Raw genomic sequence first — 15,697 nt, 5'->3', positions numbered from 1 at the left:
AAAACCAAATTAATAACAGATTAGCCACCCTAACTAGTTGGATATAAAATATGTACCCAAGGAATATGAGAGTATTAACTAAAGGATTAAATTCGCAGATGTTCCAAGATCATAAGTTATAAAATCATCCATTTGAAGATATCTAAAATGAACACCATTCAGGACATGTCATCTCATTTGATCCAGTGGGCAAAAATATTAAAAAGAAATGCAAAACGAAGTAAAAACCGTACAAATAGAAAAGTCTACGTGCATGAGAATGAATTAACAACCTTAACGGAATGATGAGGCTTCTTTGAGATTGAGTTCCGAGCAGCCGCCCCATCGCGGCGTTTTAATTGGACTGGATGTATTTTTTGAGCCTTATTCGCAACAGTATGAATTTCGGCCCAACATAACCCATCCATTTTGCCTCGAACTCGAAATGCGTCCTTACCGTTCAGATTCTAAAGGCATTACCCCTTGTCGCGAATGGGAGATTCGGCGAGCCTGCGAGGTCCGGCAGTTCTGAATATCCGAAACTTTAAGAAATCAAATGGCTATTGATGCAAGTAACATGTTACATAGCCAGACCAGAAAATGAGAAAACAAACATATATGTTAATCTGTGTGTGATAATTCAACAAACCCAAAGAAAGGTCCCAGAAACCTCACCATTTATAAATCCGTTGGAGAATGGCATTTAATTCGAATTGTGGTTCATGCCATAATAAATTACTTCAAGCTATTTTACTATTATTCACTATTTTTTTATTATTATTTATGATTTTTTACTAATTTTTTATTACTATTCAAAGATCCAGTGGCAGAACCACATTGCCTCCCAAAAAAATTAAACGTTATTATTTAAACTTAAAAAAATGATAAAAAAAAAATAATATTGATCTCAAAACTATGAAAGTTTCTTAAAATCTTTTAAAAATATGAAAATTTTCTTCTAATCCCATCTAAAATTCCCATCTAAAACTTGAAAGTGATATGTAGAAGATTCTATCATTCATCCTAATGCCATTGTCCGATAATCAAAACTGCCATTAGAGGACCTCAAACAAATTCGACAAACCAACGACAAGGTGGAAACTGGACTGGTTTTACATAGATCTTGGGAGGCTCCACCAAGAGGTAAGTTCAAGTTGAGCTGGAATGCAGCTTTGGATAAGGTCTATTGTAAGGTGGGGATAGGTGTTGTCATTCATGATTGGGAAGGAAATGTCCTACTTCATTGAGAATGAAGAGGGATTTATTCCCTGACCCTCTACTAGCTGAAACGTATATAGCTCTACAAGCCACTATTTTTAACAAAAATTTGGGATGCAAGGACATAATCTTGGAAGGAGACGCATTGCAAGTCATACAAGGTCTCAATTCATCTATTGAGATAGATTATTATCTAGGACAACTTACTTCTAACAATAGATTGACATTGGCATTTTTTGACTCATGGTTTGTGAAGCATACTGTACGTTATAATAACACAGTTGCTCATGCCTTAGGAAGAAATGCTTTAGGCATTAGGGACTCTTATCATTGTACAGTGTACTGGAGGAAATATCTCTGTGTATTCAATTTCAGTTACAGAGCACTATGAATGAAGTTTGTTTTTTATAAAAAAAAAAAGTTAAAAAAAAAAAACAATTAGTGTGCCAGTTATCATATTAATTGCAAAATACAACAAATCTTCCACTAGTGAAATCGGGCCCTGTTTTTTTGAGTTCACGGCTAGGGGTGTAAACTTATCGGATTGATAAGCATGTTGGTCGGTCTCGATCCATGCCATATGAGAATTTTGGTTTTTAGTCCGGTCTTGAGTTGTAATTTTTTTTTAACCGGATTAGATTAGACCGAATGAAGTGTAATATATAATTTTTAAAAATATCATATATATTTTGTATGTATATTTTTTTCCTTTATTTTTCTATTTTTTTTTAATTTTTATTCGAAATTTGGATGATATTGCATCATTTTCAATTTCTTTTTCTCTACTTTTTATATGTTGAGCTTATGTTGAGTTGAAAAACAGTGAAAAAAGGATTAGATATAGTTGTTGGGCAAAAAAATTTAATGAAATGTCAATTAGGCTGAACGACATGAAACTAACTTATTTGAATTGACTTGAACCGAATGGACCGACAGTTAATTGTCTGATCCATAAGGATAGACGGTCCAGTCGAGGTTGGAAAAAAGAGTGAATTGAAATTTTTGATCCGATCTCATAAACCCTATTTGGACCAATTACACCCCTTCTCACGGCACATGCTCAGTTGTTTGTGGGATGCAGGTTGCAATTATTGGCAAATATATGGCAGGATGTATAAAATCGATCAATAGGACAGGTTTAACTGAACCAGCAAACCCACCCTATAACGTCTACATGAGATTTGCATATCCCTATAACTACAATTAATCAAGGCAGAATGTCGTCGTCACCTACGAGATAAACGAAGACAGCCCAAGAAGAATCAAGTTTCTGACTCCCCGATCCAATTGGGCAACATGGGAAACCCAGATCCAAATAAGCGACTCCCGGTCTAGTCCTTGGACAAGGGACACTTACCTTTGTGGGTCCTCACTTTTCTCCAAGCCTGAACCTCCTGCAAGGCTTCCCCCAACGGTGAACTAAACACGGGACCCCTCGTCCTAGCATCGCCGTCAATCAGGCGCTCAATTCCCCATAAAGATCCAATCCAACATACAACACCATCGTTATCCGTACAATACGTCAAGAACTATTTGTAGCAGCAGAGGAAAGCACAGCCATGTCTTCGAATTTGGCCACCACCATGTTTGCTAAGTTATTTCCAGAGGGCACCGCTGAACACCATTCTCCTCAGGTATCGTCGCATCGCGAGGTTGATTTTTCTGTTTCGATTGGTCAACGCTATCGATTCGATAATCTGAAAGATACTTTTTGTTGATGACTTTCTCTCTTCTCTATTTTATTGATTTAAAATGGACAATACTGCACCGATAGCATTGAAAAATTCTCCGAATTCAAAATTCAAGAGCACCGAGAGCTTTTGTGTTGTTTTGTTTTTAATTATTTTAAATTGACAGAGGAAAGGACCAGCATCCTTCATATCGTTCTTAAAATCTTAATTAGTTCGGCCTAATCATCCCGGCATCCTTAATTCATCGTATGATACTTAATCGTATGCTGGGGAATAAACTGAACCATTTACTAGTAATGATTTCCACGCACTGTCAGCTTAAAAACTAGAGGATGCCGATGCAAAGGAAATAAAGATATATTGCGATGTAGATGACGAATGAAGTTTTAAATGGACGTGCTCCATACATTGCAAATCTGCGTTGTTATGTATTTTCTCTGTTTTTACTCTTAAATTTATCTAACTAACTTTTGAACATCATGATGTGACGCAGATAAGTTTGACACCAGTGGACTTGGATCCACGTGTAACACTTCACTATGGGATCCCTTCTACTGCATCCATCCTTGCTTTGGACCCAATTCAAAGCCTATTGGCCATAGGAACTCTGTGAGTTAACTACATAATTCACTGCTTCATGATTCTAAGAACATTTAGCATTTTTTGACACCAAAATGCTTCAATCTGTTTATTCTCTGTGGAGAACTGCCAATCTCTGCTTTTAATGTTGATTTGACTTCGGAAGTTTCTAAACCAAAAGAGTATTTAAGAAACTAAGTTTTATTCCCCTTGCTCACTGCAGGGATGGCAGGATAAAAGTGATTGGTGGTGATAACATTGAAGCGCTTCTTACATCTCCTAGGCAATTGCCCTTTAAACACTTGCAGGTTTGTAAGTTTTACTTGTAAAGCTTAATCTGTAGGTGCTTTAACAATATCTGTTGCATGATTTCACTAAAACTACTTTCTGCATTTTCCCTCAATGAATTTTACATTTGTGTTTTGTTTATTGATATCTATTCTTTCCCATACTCACGACATATTAGCTCTTAGTCCATCATTTCAAAAAATGAATATATTGTTTTTGTTCCCCACAGTTCTTACAAAATCAAGGTTTTCTAGCCAGTGTCTCAAATGAAAACGAAATTCAGGTATTATTCTTCATGAGCTATCCATTCTTTTTAACTATTTTTTCTCTAGCTAAACTTTACCTGGGTCTTTATTGTTATTGAGAATTCTTGCAGTATGCCCCTGACGAAATTGACAGCTTTAATAGGTTACTGATGTTGGCAGGTCTGGGATTTAGAACACAGGCAAATAGCTTCTACTTTACAGTGGGAGTCCAATATAACTGCTTTCTCTGTCATTGATGGCACCGCTTACATGTATGGTACTTTGTTAAAATGATTGTTATAGCTGCATCTTCATTTCACTTATATTGGATGTGAATTTGAGTGAAATCTTGACATGTGGAGTGTTGCTAACCTGTCATTATGTACAGGTATATAGGATGTGAGTATGGGATGGTATCTGTGCTAAAGTATGATGCTGAAGGCAGAAATATTACACAATTACCATATTGTGTTTCCACGAATATCATAGCCGGTAAGTGCTCTATCATTTCAATTGGGTGTTGTCATCACTGTGTTGGATTGGAACACCTGTATCTTTGTTTGTAGATCTTTTTTATATGTATCTTAAAAAAAAAAAAATTGGGGAAGAGATATAGATAACTTGCGTGTGGGTATAAATACACAGCACTGAATACACTGCATTATGGCATCTATGTCTAACTGATATACTCCAATTGGTGGTTTTTGATATGATATTTTATTTCTTGAAATAATAAGTGTCATATGAATACATTTAGAGAGATAAAATACTATGGTTGTCCATATATGCAATGGCCAATTCACACACGCAAAGACAGACAGACAGCAGGAGGAGGGGGATTTGGCTGTAGTTCTTGGCTGACTTCTCACCGAGTCACCAACTTTCAAACCATTTTATGTTGGTATAATGCTTCTCATACGTCTGGCCGGAAAAATTTTTATGTGGTGGCAAATATATGCCATCAAATTTTATTTTACACCTGAGGTTTTATTGGGCTTTCTCTTTTAATAATTTCACTAATATACATAGTAGGTAGAACCCCTATGGGTTGGCTCAAGTGGTAAAGGCCTTGGCATTGGTGGTATGCTCCCTCCAAGGTCCACAATTCAAATCCCACTGGGTGCAAATAATTTCTAGGGGCCATTGGACTGGAGATTTTCCCCTTGAATTACCCAAGGTGGACTTGCGGGAAACTCCTTGCCAAGGGCCTGTGCACCACCAAGATTAGTTGAGACGCTGTTCTTGGACACCCGGTGCCAGTAAAAAAAAACTAATATACATAGTAGGTATAATAGTGTTATGAACATATACCAAAAACATTGAACGAAAACTTTATTCATCATGCTGGTTGAATTGGATTTTAACCAAATTAGCCTCTGGGACTGGCTGACTTACTTTCTAGGAATCAAAACGTTGAACAAAAGGAAGGATAATAAATTGTGTCATAAGTATGCGTCCATGGTGTTTTGATCCTCAATGATTTTTCTTCAGTAGGAGGAATACTTCATTCTAGTAATGAGAACTACACACTTGGAGACATTCTATTGTTTTTATTGGTACGTAGATTATCTTCTGCCTGATATACCAGCAAACATTTGTGTATATGTTAATCAGCCTAAACATCTACTAGAAATTTTATAGACAAGTACTTCGATATAAGCTTGAAACTGCAGAGATGAAAATTTAATGAAAACGAGAAAAACTAAAGAGATGAAGCCATGACACTAATTTTCAGTTCTCACCTGTATGTATGCATATGGCCATTTATGCTGTGTTTGCATTCAGGAGAATTAGGTAGCTCTGTGACAATTATATATAAATAAGTCTAAAAGTCTGCTCATTTCTGCAGAAGCAGCTGGGCTGTCATTGGAAGATCATCTTCCTATTGCTGGAGTTCTCCACCAACCTTGTTCCCAGGGAAATAGGCAAGACCAGAGATTTACTAGTATAATTTATTTATTTTTCATTTCAAACCATGAGTTTGGGTTTTATGATTCTCTACTGGTAACCAAAGCCATTGTTTTATTGAGACTGGTCTAGAGACTATGTATTGGATAGGCCAATGCATGGTTTGAGAAGTATGAATATATACTCGTATTATTATTTTAGGAAATTTAGAGTGGCCATGGACTGAGCATTTGAGGAGTGGTGGAGCCAGGATTTGAATACAAAGGATGGGGGGAAGAGGTTGTAACACTCACACACACATTGAATTCAACAATTATTTCTATCAAGGAACAAAAACAAACTAGCATTAATAGTTTATGCAAAAATTTTCACAAAGACGAACGGCTTATTTTATTAAGAGTTGAGCGCCTTTTACTATATTTTATTGATCATTTTTGAGAGGTAACATCATTTTTTTTTTGTGGCATTAAGAGTTTGAGCCACTGTCACCATTTTTATTTTTATCATTTTCAAGAGGTGACATATTACATTAAGGCCCTTTTGTTCATTTCCCTCTCTCTCTCTCTCTCTCTCTCTCTCTCTCTCTCTCTCTCTCTCTCTCTATGGGTAGAATCCTGGTTCCTCATTTTCTTCTTTATTTCTCCCCTACTCTTATTTTTATGGGATTTGAACCCCAAAAGAAATTGTACAAGGCAGGAGATATTTTTTTTGTATTGTTTTATTGAAGTCTGATACAAGAAAAAATAATCAGTTGGTTATGATGTAAATCATATCGATAAGTGTAAATCACAAACGCTCAGGGCAAATCGTTAATTTCAAGCAACCTATCAGGACTCCGATTTTTTTCAGTAGTCCTGGGGATCAAACTTGCAGAACACAACCTGTAGAAGGTTCAAACGTTTTCCACAAGGAGGGCAATTGCCCCCTCCTGCCCTCTCTCCCCAACCCCAAAACCTACTTAGCTGTGTCATTGAGTTTGAGATTTGTCACAGTTTGAAATTTTGATGTGTGTTTGAATGTATACTTTTAAACTCTATCTTTTACCATGCCATGTGCATGCTTCTAATAATTAGCCCATTATCCAAAGAGTGTTGCACGCTGTACATTTACTGTAATTTACTCATTCTGTTTGATGCATTTTGAAAGAATGCTTCCTTTCACAGATTGCTGATTGCATATCAGAATGGGGTGATGGTGCTATGGGATGCTTCGGAAGATTGCACTGTTCTTATTAGAGGCTATGAGGACCTCCTATTGAAGGATAAAACCGTGGTTCATTGTCCAAAAGACACAAGACATGAGCAGCCTGATGATGTATCAGACGATAGAGAAATGGACAAAGAGATAAGCTCTCTTTGTTGGGCATCTAATAATGGGTCGGTTCTTGCAGTTGGCTATGTAGATGGTGATATAATGTTTTGGAACCTACTAAATACTGCCGCTACCACAGATCAGAAAGCTGAAAAATCATTTAACAATGTTGTTAAGTTGCAATTATCATCAGGTAGCAGAAGACTCCCAATCATTGTTTTACATTGGGCTATGAATAGATCTGCTAATGATTGTGAAGGCCAACTTTTTGTATATGGCGGTGATGAAGTTGGATCAGAAGAGGTTTTGACGGTTTGTTTTTAACTCAAAATCGGTTTTTCATATGTTAGTCTTAATTAAATATATATTCTTGTGATATTTGCCAAATAGTGATAAAAAATATCCTTCTTTTTCATGTTTTAATTAGATTTAAAACAAGACCTATCATGATCCCACCCACCCCCTTTACCACTTGAACCAGGAGCCAGCGGGTAGTAGTGATCAAAGAAACTTATTTTAACATTACAGGTTTAGGAACATGCTAACATGAACATTAACATTTGAGGTTATAGCTGTGATAGAAGGAAAGGAAGAAAGGACATTATTTTCAGTAATAGATTCCTTTTAATAGCCAATAAATTAGCTTTCTTCGACTATGATGTCATTTGATTTTTTTTATTACATTAGCAGGACATTATTGAAGTATTCATTCAAGTTTGTGTGTATATTAATTTTCCATATTACAGATTTTGAGCCTAGACTGGTCTTCTGGGATTGAAAGTATGAAATGCATCGGACGTGTAGACCTTACACTTGATGGATTTGCGGATATGGTTCTATTACCAAGTGCTGGTAGAACGGCGAATGGTACCATGTCTCTAGTTGTATTGACAAGTCCTGGAAAACTGCATATCTACGACAATAATTGCTTGTCTGCCTTAATTTCTCAAAAAGAGAAGAAGGCTTCTGCAGTTGCATTGCAGTATCATATGATCATACCCACTCTTGATCCATACATGACTGTGGCGAAGCTTGGATTGGTTTCTAGAGATGGGAAGTTCTCAAAGGTTCTGTCTGAGGTACTGCACATTTGTTAGCACCACCCTGGTATTAATGTCAGTTTCCAATTAAATTTATAAACTTCAAAAACATTGATACACATCATCCTCCATTGTTGATTATATTTTTGTTGTTTGTTTAGGCTGCCTCAGCTGCAAAACTTTATGCAGCTCACACTCCAGATATGGGAGGTACAAAGTGGCCTCTAACTGGTGGTGTTCCCAGTCAGCTTCTTGACTCTGAAGATTATCACATTGAGAGATTATACATAGCAGGTTACAAAGATGGATCTGTTCGAGTATGGGATGCCACATATCCAGTCTTGTCACTTATTTATCTTTTAGGAGCTGAGGTTAGCAAGTTCTTTTTAGTAATATGTACTTTTAATTTTCAAACGTAATAGAGAGCTTAGCCCCCCTGGCTTTGAATGGTAATCAATAATTCTGTTTACTGTTTAGTTTAGAAAATGATTACGATAGAATTTATATTGCATATGACAGGTGAATGGCATCAATATTGCTGGTACAAGTGCATCAATATCAGCATTGGATTTCTGCTCTGAAACTTTAAGTCTTGCCATTGGCAATGAATATGGTCTGGTATGAGTTAGTGTTTTTCTGCCTTATTTCTAAAGCAATCAAGACTTCATGTTTTAGAGATTGTTGTCACTTTTGATTGTATGTAGGTTCTCCTTTACAAACTAATGCGTAGTTCAGATGATACGATTTTGCACTTCGTGACAGAAACTGAAAATGAAGGTTTGGCTTACTGTACACAGCTCTGTCTTTGTATCCCTTTCAAATGTCAGGTAGGATAAGTTCTTCATTTAATAGTTTGCTTGAAATTAACTGTACAAAAAGGGAGCAAGCAAAGGTGTCAATTTGAAGGCTAGGATGAGAAATAGAAAATTAACTTTTTTATAAGTAGTAAAAGATTTTCTAAAAACCTCAAAAGTACAAAGGATGTATGGGATTTTTGAGGCCTTAAAGGCCTAGAGTCTAGATAGAGCTTAAGAGTGAAAACGATTGACCTAGCCAACCCAAGTCGTTAAGGATTTCCAGGGTTGAGTGGTGGGAATGTCAAAGGACTCACTGTCGTCTTTCCAAGGTTGTGTGTAAGATGTGTGATTTGAGCACAACACAACTATCAGTCTAGTTAATCCATATTAAGGTTGCATATCAAATTGACAATCTTCTTTCCTGGTGGCCTGAACTCAACCTCTAGCTGGGAACTATGAAAGTTTTACTTAAGGAAAGAAGGTCTGCTGCAAGTGTTGCTAATAGATTCCTAGATACCTGCTTGTCACTCAATGTCCACCAGTTCTCTCTCAAAGAACTTGCACCAAGTGGTGCTTTTCCAGTTGTTCCAAATCTCAAAAGGTCATACTTTGCACTCGCTCCTGCCGAAACAAAAAAAATTGTGCTTCAAGAAGTTACATGATTTGAGAGGATTTTATATGTGGTTTCCCACACTTTTCCCTTCCACTAGTGATTCTGTCCCTTCCATGTACAGTTAACATTTTTTTTAAGTTGTGGAAATATCTACTTTAGGAAAGAGTAATGCTAGATACAGTCTTAGGTTGTGCAAGTCCCGCACACTCCATTTGAAAAAAAGTGGGGTCTACCATTAAAAAGGAAGTGTGGGTCCCAGATTTACCCAATTTTTTCAAAGGGAGTACGCGAGGCTTGCACACCTTAGAACCAAAGTTTTGAATACCATTTCAATTAAAGCACTGTAACGAAATATTTCGGAACCGGTACCATTTCCGAATAGTCTTATATATAATAAATAAATTATATATGTATAAATTATTTTTCAAAATAATATCAATGCAAGTCTTAAAAAGTTAAAACGCATTTATAAAACTCAATAATACTTCTAAGTTCTCAATCCAACTATTTAAAAAAATAATCACTCATCTTCATCACGAAAAGGGAAGTAGGGATTTGATTTTTAGTCCTCGAGAAAAGGGGATTAAAAAAGTTAAGAAAAGTCTTCAGATGTGATAATTGGAGTGAAAATTATGAAAAAATCAAAATTTTTACATTAATTACAAAAATTTACTAATTTCGACCAGTATATCGAAAATTGGCCTGTATTGACTGAAAATTCACCGGTGTGGCCAGTATTTGACCCGGTACAAAACACATACATTTCCTGTACCGATCGCTATTCTGGTATGAGAGATATTGGCCGGTACGGCATGGAATTTAAAATATTGCTTAGGACTGCAAATATCATTTTTTTTTAGGAAAATTTTATTCCATTGATTAAAAAATTATATTTGTGGTTCAATGTTCTGCCATCCCAATTTTGTGATGCAGTAGAAGCTAGGCTGGTGGGCTACTGCATATTTGTATTTGTGTATGAACCAGATTTTACTTCTTTGGTAATGAATCTTATTTTTGTGCTCCTTTCATCCATCAATGACTAGAATGTTGTTAGTAAAATGGTATAAAAACCAAGGCTATAATGAAGTTAGGCAAACCAATTTTGACCCGTTGATGGTATTGTGATGATTAAAGCTAGTTTTGTCTACGATACAACTCTGTCGATGTACAATACAGTTGATAGTGTTGATGCTTTCAGTCTTCATTATGCGCTAATTGTTGTGTAAGCTGCGTGCAGTTCATAGCATGCACCAAGGGGAAGGGCCTCAATGCTCAGCTGTATTTTCCCTCCTCAATTCTCGTATATGCACCCTGCAATTTGCAAATTTTGGATCACGACTTGCCGTAGGATTTGAATGTGGCAGGGTGAGTGTGTTTAGATTTTCATGACAGTATCATTCTTTAATTCGTGGTGGTTGTTGAAATTTTTTAGCTTAGTAAGTTTAAGAATTTACATTTCCATTCATGTTACAGGTTGCGGTGCTTGATATCAGTACACAATCAGTTTTGTTTGTTACAGACTGTGTAACCAACTCAAGTGCCCCTGTCATTTCTCTTGCTGTGAAAACGTTTTCAGATACAAATGTAATAAACAGTCCAGAGGACTCTGAATCCAAAATTTCAAAAAATCTTGGACAGGAGCTGGTGTTTGTAATGACCAGCAATGCACACATCATTGTCATGGATAGTGAGACAGGCAATATGGTTAGCAGTTGGTCAATGAACCCAGAAAAGGATTCAGCTGCCATTTCTATGTACATGATAGGCAAGTATATTCAGTGGAGCAAAACTAGATTTTCTACTCTACCTTGGAGTATAATGCCAAGAACTCTCTTCATGCAGACGGGAGGAATTTCATCCCTGATGTGTCCAATAAAAAGCATTCATTGAACTCACATCCAAAAAGTGAAGATAAAGGTGAATCTGCACAAAGTAATTTGCAGTCTGGAAGTACACCACATGAAGTTCAACTTGAAACCTCAAGCGAAACTGCGTGTTTTGGGTTGCAATCAATGAGCTTATTCTTTTTACTTTGTTGTGAAGATGCATTGCTATTATACCCTTTGAAGTCTATGACTGAGGTGCCCCTTGTGTATCTATTATCCTTTTTACTCATCTCCCAATATATCTATCTATATATAATCCAGTATAGGGAACTGCCTTATTTCCAGGGTGACAGAGAGCCAATTGGGAAGGTGAGTTTTGTACAGCGATGTTGTTGGACTACAACCTTGAAGAAAGATGAGAAAGAGTGTGGACTGGTTGTTCTCTATCAGAGTGGAGTCATTGAGATCAGGTGAAGTGCTCACTGATTGCTGCTGAAAAGTCTGAAATGTTTTTTATGACCCTGTTGTTTGTACCAGTTGGTAGATCCATGCTTTTGGTACTGACTTTTTCATTTTTCTAAGATTATGTAAGTACACCCAGTTGTAATAAGAGGAAGTTAATCGTCTTTGGACAGGTCTTTGCCAACTCTTGAAGTATTGAGAGAAACAAGTTTAATGTCAATTCTAAGGTGGAACTTCAAGACTAACATGGAGAAGACAATGTTTTCTTCCCATAACGGCCAAATTATTCTGGTTGGTTTTTCTATTAATTTGATCTTTCCTGTTGAAATGAAAGTTTAAACTTTCTTTACAAATTCAATGGTGAGAGACTGGCTTTAGTTATTTCTTTCTTCTAGGTTAGATGCTACAAATAAAACTTACACTCTAGTCTTTTATCTTAAATAATACAAATAAAAATTACACTTTATTCCTTGTTGGTTAGACAGTAATACACAGACGTACCATGTGATTTAGTCTGTAACACTGAACCCTTAATGGTTTGTATTCCCATGTTAAAACTTTGTGGTGTGATGTCTAATGTGAATTTAGTTGCCTTTGTAGGTCAATGGGTGCGAACTTGCTGCAATATCCATATTGGCCAATGAAAATGACTTCAGGTCTCTCTCTCTCTCTCTCTCTCTCTCTCTCTAGTATGTGTGTTTGTGTATTGTTGTGCAATTAAGCTTTAAACAAACATGTGTAATGCAAAGACAAACATTCTGTTCCTGACTACTTTCTAAAAGAGCTATTTACTTATTTAGGATTCCGGAGTCCTTGCCTGGTCTTCACAGTAAAGTCCTGCAAGCTGCTGTAGATGCCTCCATCATCAACTCTCCAAATCAGAAGAACAGACAGGTTGCACTTTATTATTTGGGCTTCTCTCTCTCTCTCTCTCTCAATGAAGAATCTAGGAATGAAGAATCTAGGATTTTGTCTAACTTCTGTTGATACAGGATGCTGCCCCTGGATTGTTAGGTGGTGTGATTAAGACCTTTAAAGCGATTAGAGAGGCGCACAATGCAGATCTTACTGTGGCTCATAAGAATAATTTTTCACATTTAGAAAGCTTATTTTCAACCCCTCCTTTCTTAAAGGCTCCCGCAGCAGTAACAGATGACCAAGACATTGTGGAGCTCAACATTGGTTCTATATCTGCTCTATTCACCTTCATCCTCCTCTCCCCCCCCCCCCCCCCCCCCCCCCCCCCCCTCCTTCTTTCTCCCGACTGAGTAATATGATTTGATTTGGTGCAGATGATATCAAAATTGATGAACCCATGGCAGTCTCTTCTTCCTTTCAGAAGAGCAATAATGATGGGAGAGGTATACCTATTACTTGATTTTCAGGTAGATGCCTTTTAACCCGAATGAACTTTAACATTCTCTTTATTGCTTGGCAGTTAAGGGCACGGAGAGAGAGAGATTATTTGAGGGTGCATCTACTGAGACAACACCAAGACTGAGGACAGCCGAAGAAATTAAGGCTAAATACAGAAAGGCGGGGGTAATGTTATGTGAATTGTTTAGGCAATAAGAATTTTATTTGGAAAATTTAGTTAACGCTTTTACATTTGTAAGTTATGTATTCTGACATGGTCAGTGGGTTCAGGATGCCTCTTCAGCAGCTGCACATGCACGGGATAAGCTTGTAGAGCGGAAAGAAAAACTTGAGGTATGCTTGTTCATGAATGCCTCATTCCCATCTAGTTATGACATTGGATTAACTTGTCCAACCATAAGCTCTCAGTCCTCCAAACAATGTAACTAGGTTGATTTGGATAATATAGAACAAACTTTAGAATTAGTTATGTTGAATCCCATCTCTTTGGTTGCCACATGATTCCTCGAGCAATCTGATGCTTTGGACTTGAAACATTTATATATAAGATAATAACAGACAACGGTTATTGAATTATACCACAATTGAGCATGCCACTATTCCGGTGCTTGATTGAGCTCCCATTATCTTATATCTGTTTGCATGCAGCCCTGTTTTAGACTCTTGACCTCCCATCCTCACCCTCTTGATTTTATATCTGTCCTCGCCCATCCTCACTTGCAAGAAATTTCCTTATAAAGTAATTGCCTCTTTGATTTTAACTGAGCATATTTGCTTATGTTCTGTTTAAACCAGAGGCTCAGTCAGAGAACTGAAGAGCTGCAAAGTGGGGCTGAGAACTTTGCTTCAATGGCAAGTGAACTCGCAAAGACGATGGAACGTCGTAAATGGTGGAACATATGACATGTTGGCATCAATTTATAATATCCCGATTGACCTGGTCTGGAGTGGCTTAAGTCCTTATTAAGCATTTTCAGAGGTAGCCAGCACAATTTAGTCGAGGATTCTACGAGAAATTTGGAGCAAGCATTCACACCAAATTCTCATGTATTATAATATTTATTAATAGCTAATTACTGATTCCGGCCCTGTTTGTGTAAAAAGGTAATTCATTTTCTAAATTCAGCGGAAAATATGAATCCATTTTGATTTCATTTTTAACACTCTGTATATATGTATTAGTGTATTTTCATCATAAGGAAATGGGAAAATAATTTTTAACAGTGTACTCGAAATAGGAATATAGCTTTTTAGCCGAAAAATTAAGAAACAAATATTCTGTTTATTGTTAAGATCGATGTGGATCGTGACTGGTTCCATAATTTGTTTGTTTTTAAAAAATAAAAAATAAAAATCCCGAAGCAATAAAGGCCCCCAAATCTTTTTGGGATAATGCTGTAAAGGAGAAAAAGTTCGCATCACTAACCTTATGTTTTCCCAGGAACCATCCTGCATGGTGTAGCACCACTACTCTTATGCATCACCTTTAAAATTACATTTTTTAAAGATTAATTTTACATATTGCATATTTGAATCAAATAATAATAAAATTATTATTTTTTCTCTTAAAATTATTATTATTTATATATTTTACAATTAACATCATGTGTTCAAAAATATCAATTTCATATATCTAAATATTACTCATTTCATTAATCAAAATGATCAATTTTATCAATAAATATTAATATGTACTAAAAAATACTTTGTATCATCAACTTAATATAAATTTCATGTATTAAAATCATCTTAATATAAATTTTACGGAGTTAGTTTTAATGGATAGTAGAGAAAAAAAATTAAAAATAATGTTTGGAGAGTGAAAAATGATTTTTCAAACTTGAAGAATCATTATTTATAACTATATAAAAATTTAGAGATGCATAAGTCAATATAGATGAATTTAAAAATATTATTTAAATTTAAAAATAAAGATAAAGATAAATAATTCAATACCAGTGCTATAGTGGATCACTTTCCTTGAAGTTTGGCAGCCCTCGGTATGATACTCGGTCTTCTCTGACGAAGGAAATATACCATATTAGGTGAAACCATGCGGAACGTCAAACAAACATGCGCCGACCAAGTTGGGTCAGTTCAAACCCTCGTAAATTTTGACCAAGAAAGCGTGTGAAAACTCGGTAAGAGCTAACGATTTACAATGGAAAATCAGGTCCAAAAATGGGAAAAAAAAAGTAAGACTTTTCAAAAACTTGTGCCGAGCGAATTTGGCCATTTAAAAAGAGTGATGCAAATGAACTGAATAGCCATTCAAAAACCCTTTGAAAAGGCAAATTAATTGACTGATGGTGTACAACAACGACCTTGAGCAAAAAATCACAGAATTCCACCACTTGACTCTA

General features: G+C 36.2%; 1 protein-coding gene across 4 annotated transcripts; it reads left to right on the top strand.

Annotated features, from left to right (window-relative positions):
* Positions 1-2,348: 2,348 nt before the first annotated feature.
* On the top strand, positions 2,349-14,557 carry LOC122301505. 4 transcript variants are annotated; one of them, XM_043112897.1, is made up of 24 exons: positions 2,349-2,831; positions 3,382-3,497; positions 3,691-3,775; positions 3,985-4,038; positions 4,181-4,272; positions 4,389-4,492; positions 5,856-5,925; positions 7,072-7,531; positions 7,966-8,298; positions 8,421-8,630; positions 8,779-8,877; positions 8,964-9,036; positions 10,907-11,034; positions 11,143-11,434; positions 11,512-11,750; positions 11,841-11,965; positions 12,131-12,248; positions 12,558-12,613; positions 12,758-12,851; positions 12,950-13,139; positions 13,250-13,318; positions 13,396-13,499; positions 13,605-13,667; positions 14,130-14,557. In XM_043112897.1, the coding sequence occupies exons 1-24, from the start codon at positions 2,757-2,759 to the stop codon at positions 14,235-14,237; spliced, it is 3,357 nt and encodes a 1,118-aa protein (XP_042968831.1). In that variant the 5' UTR covers positions 2,349-2,756; the 3' UTR covers positions 14,238-14,557. The 4 variants fall into 4 exon arrangements, with proteins under 4 accessions (XP_042968831.1, XP_042968830.1, XP_042968832.1 ...); XM_043112896.1 differs by having other exon boundaries at positions 2,350-2,831; positions 5,850-5,925; XM_043112898.1 differs by lacking the exons at positions 2,349-2,831; positions 3,382-3,497 and having other exon boundaries at positions 4,164-4,272; positions 5,850-5,925.
* The last annotated feature ends 1,140 nt before the right edge of the window (positions 14,558-15,697 follow it).

This window comes from Carya illinoinensis, chromosome 2, assembly GCF_018687715.1.
Source record: "Carya illinoinensis cultivar Pawnee chromosome 2, C.illinoinensisPawnee_v1, whole genome shotgun sequence".
Taxonomy (NCBI): domain Eukaryota; kingdom Viridiplantae; phylum Streptophyta; class Magnoliopsida; order Fagales; family Juglandaceae; genus Carya; species Carya illinoinensis.
This window is presented reverse-complemented; position numbering and strand designations above follow the sequence as displayed.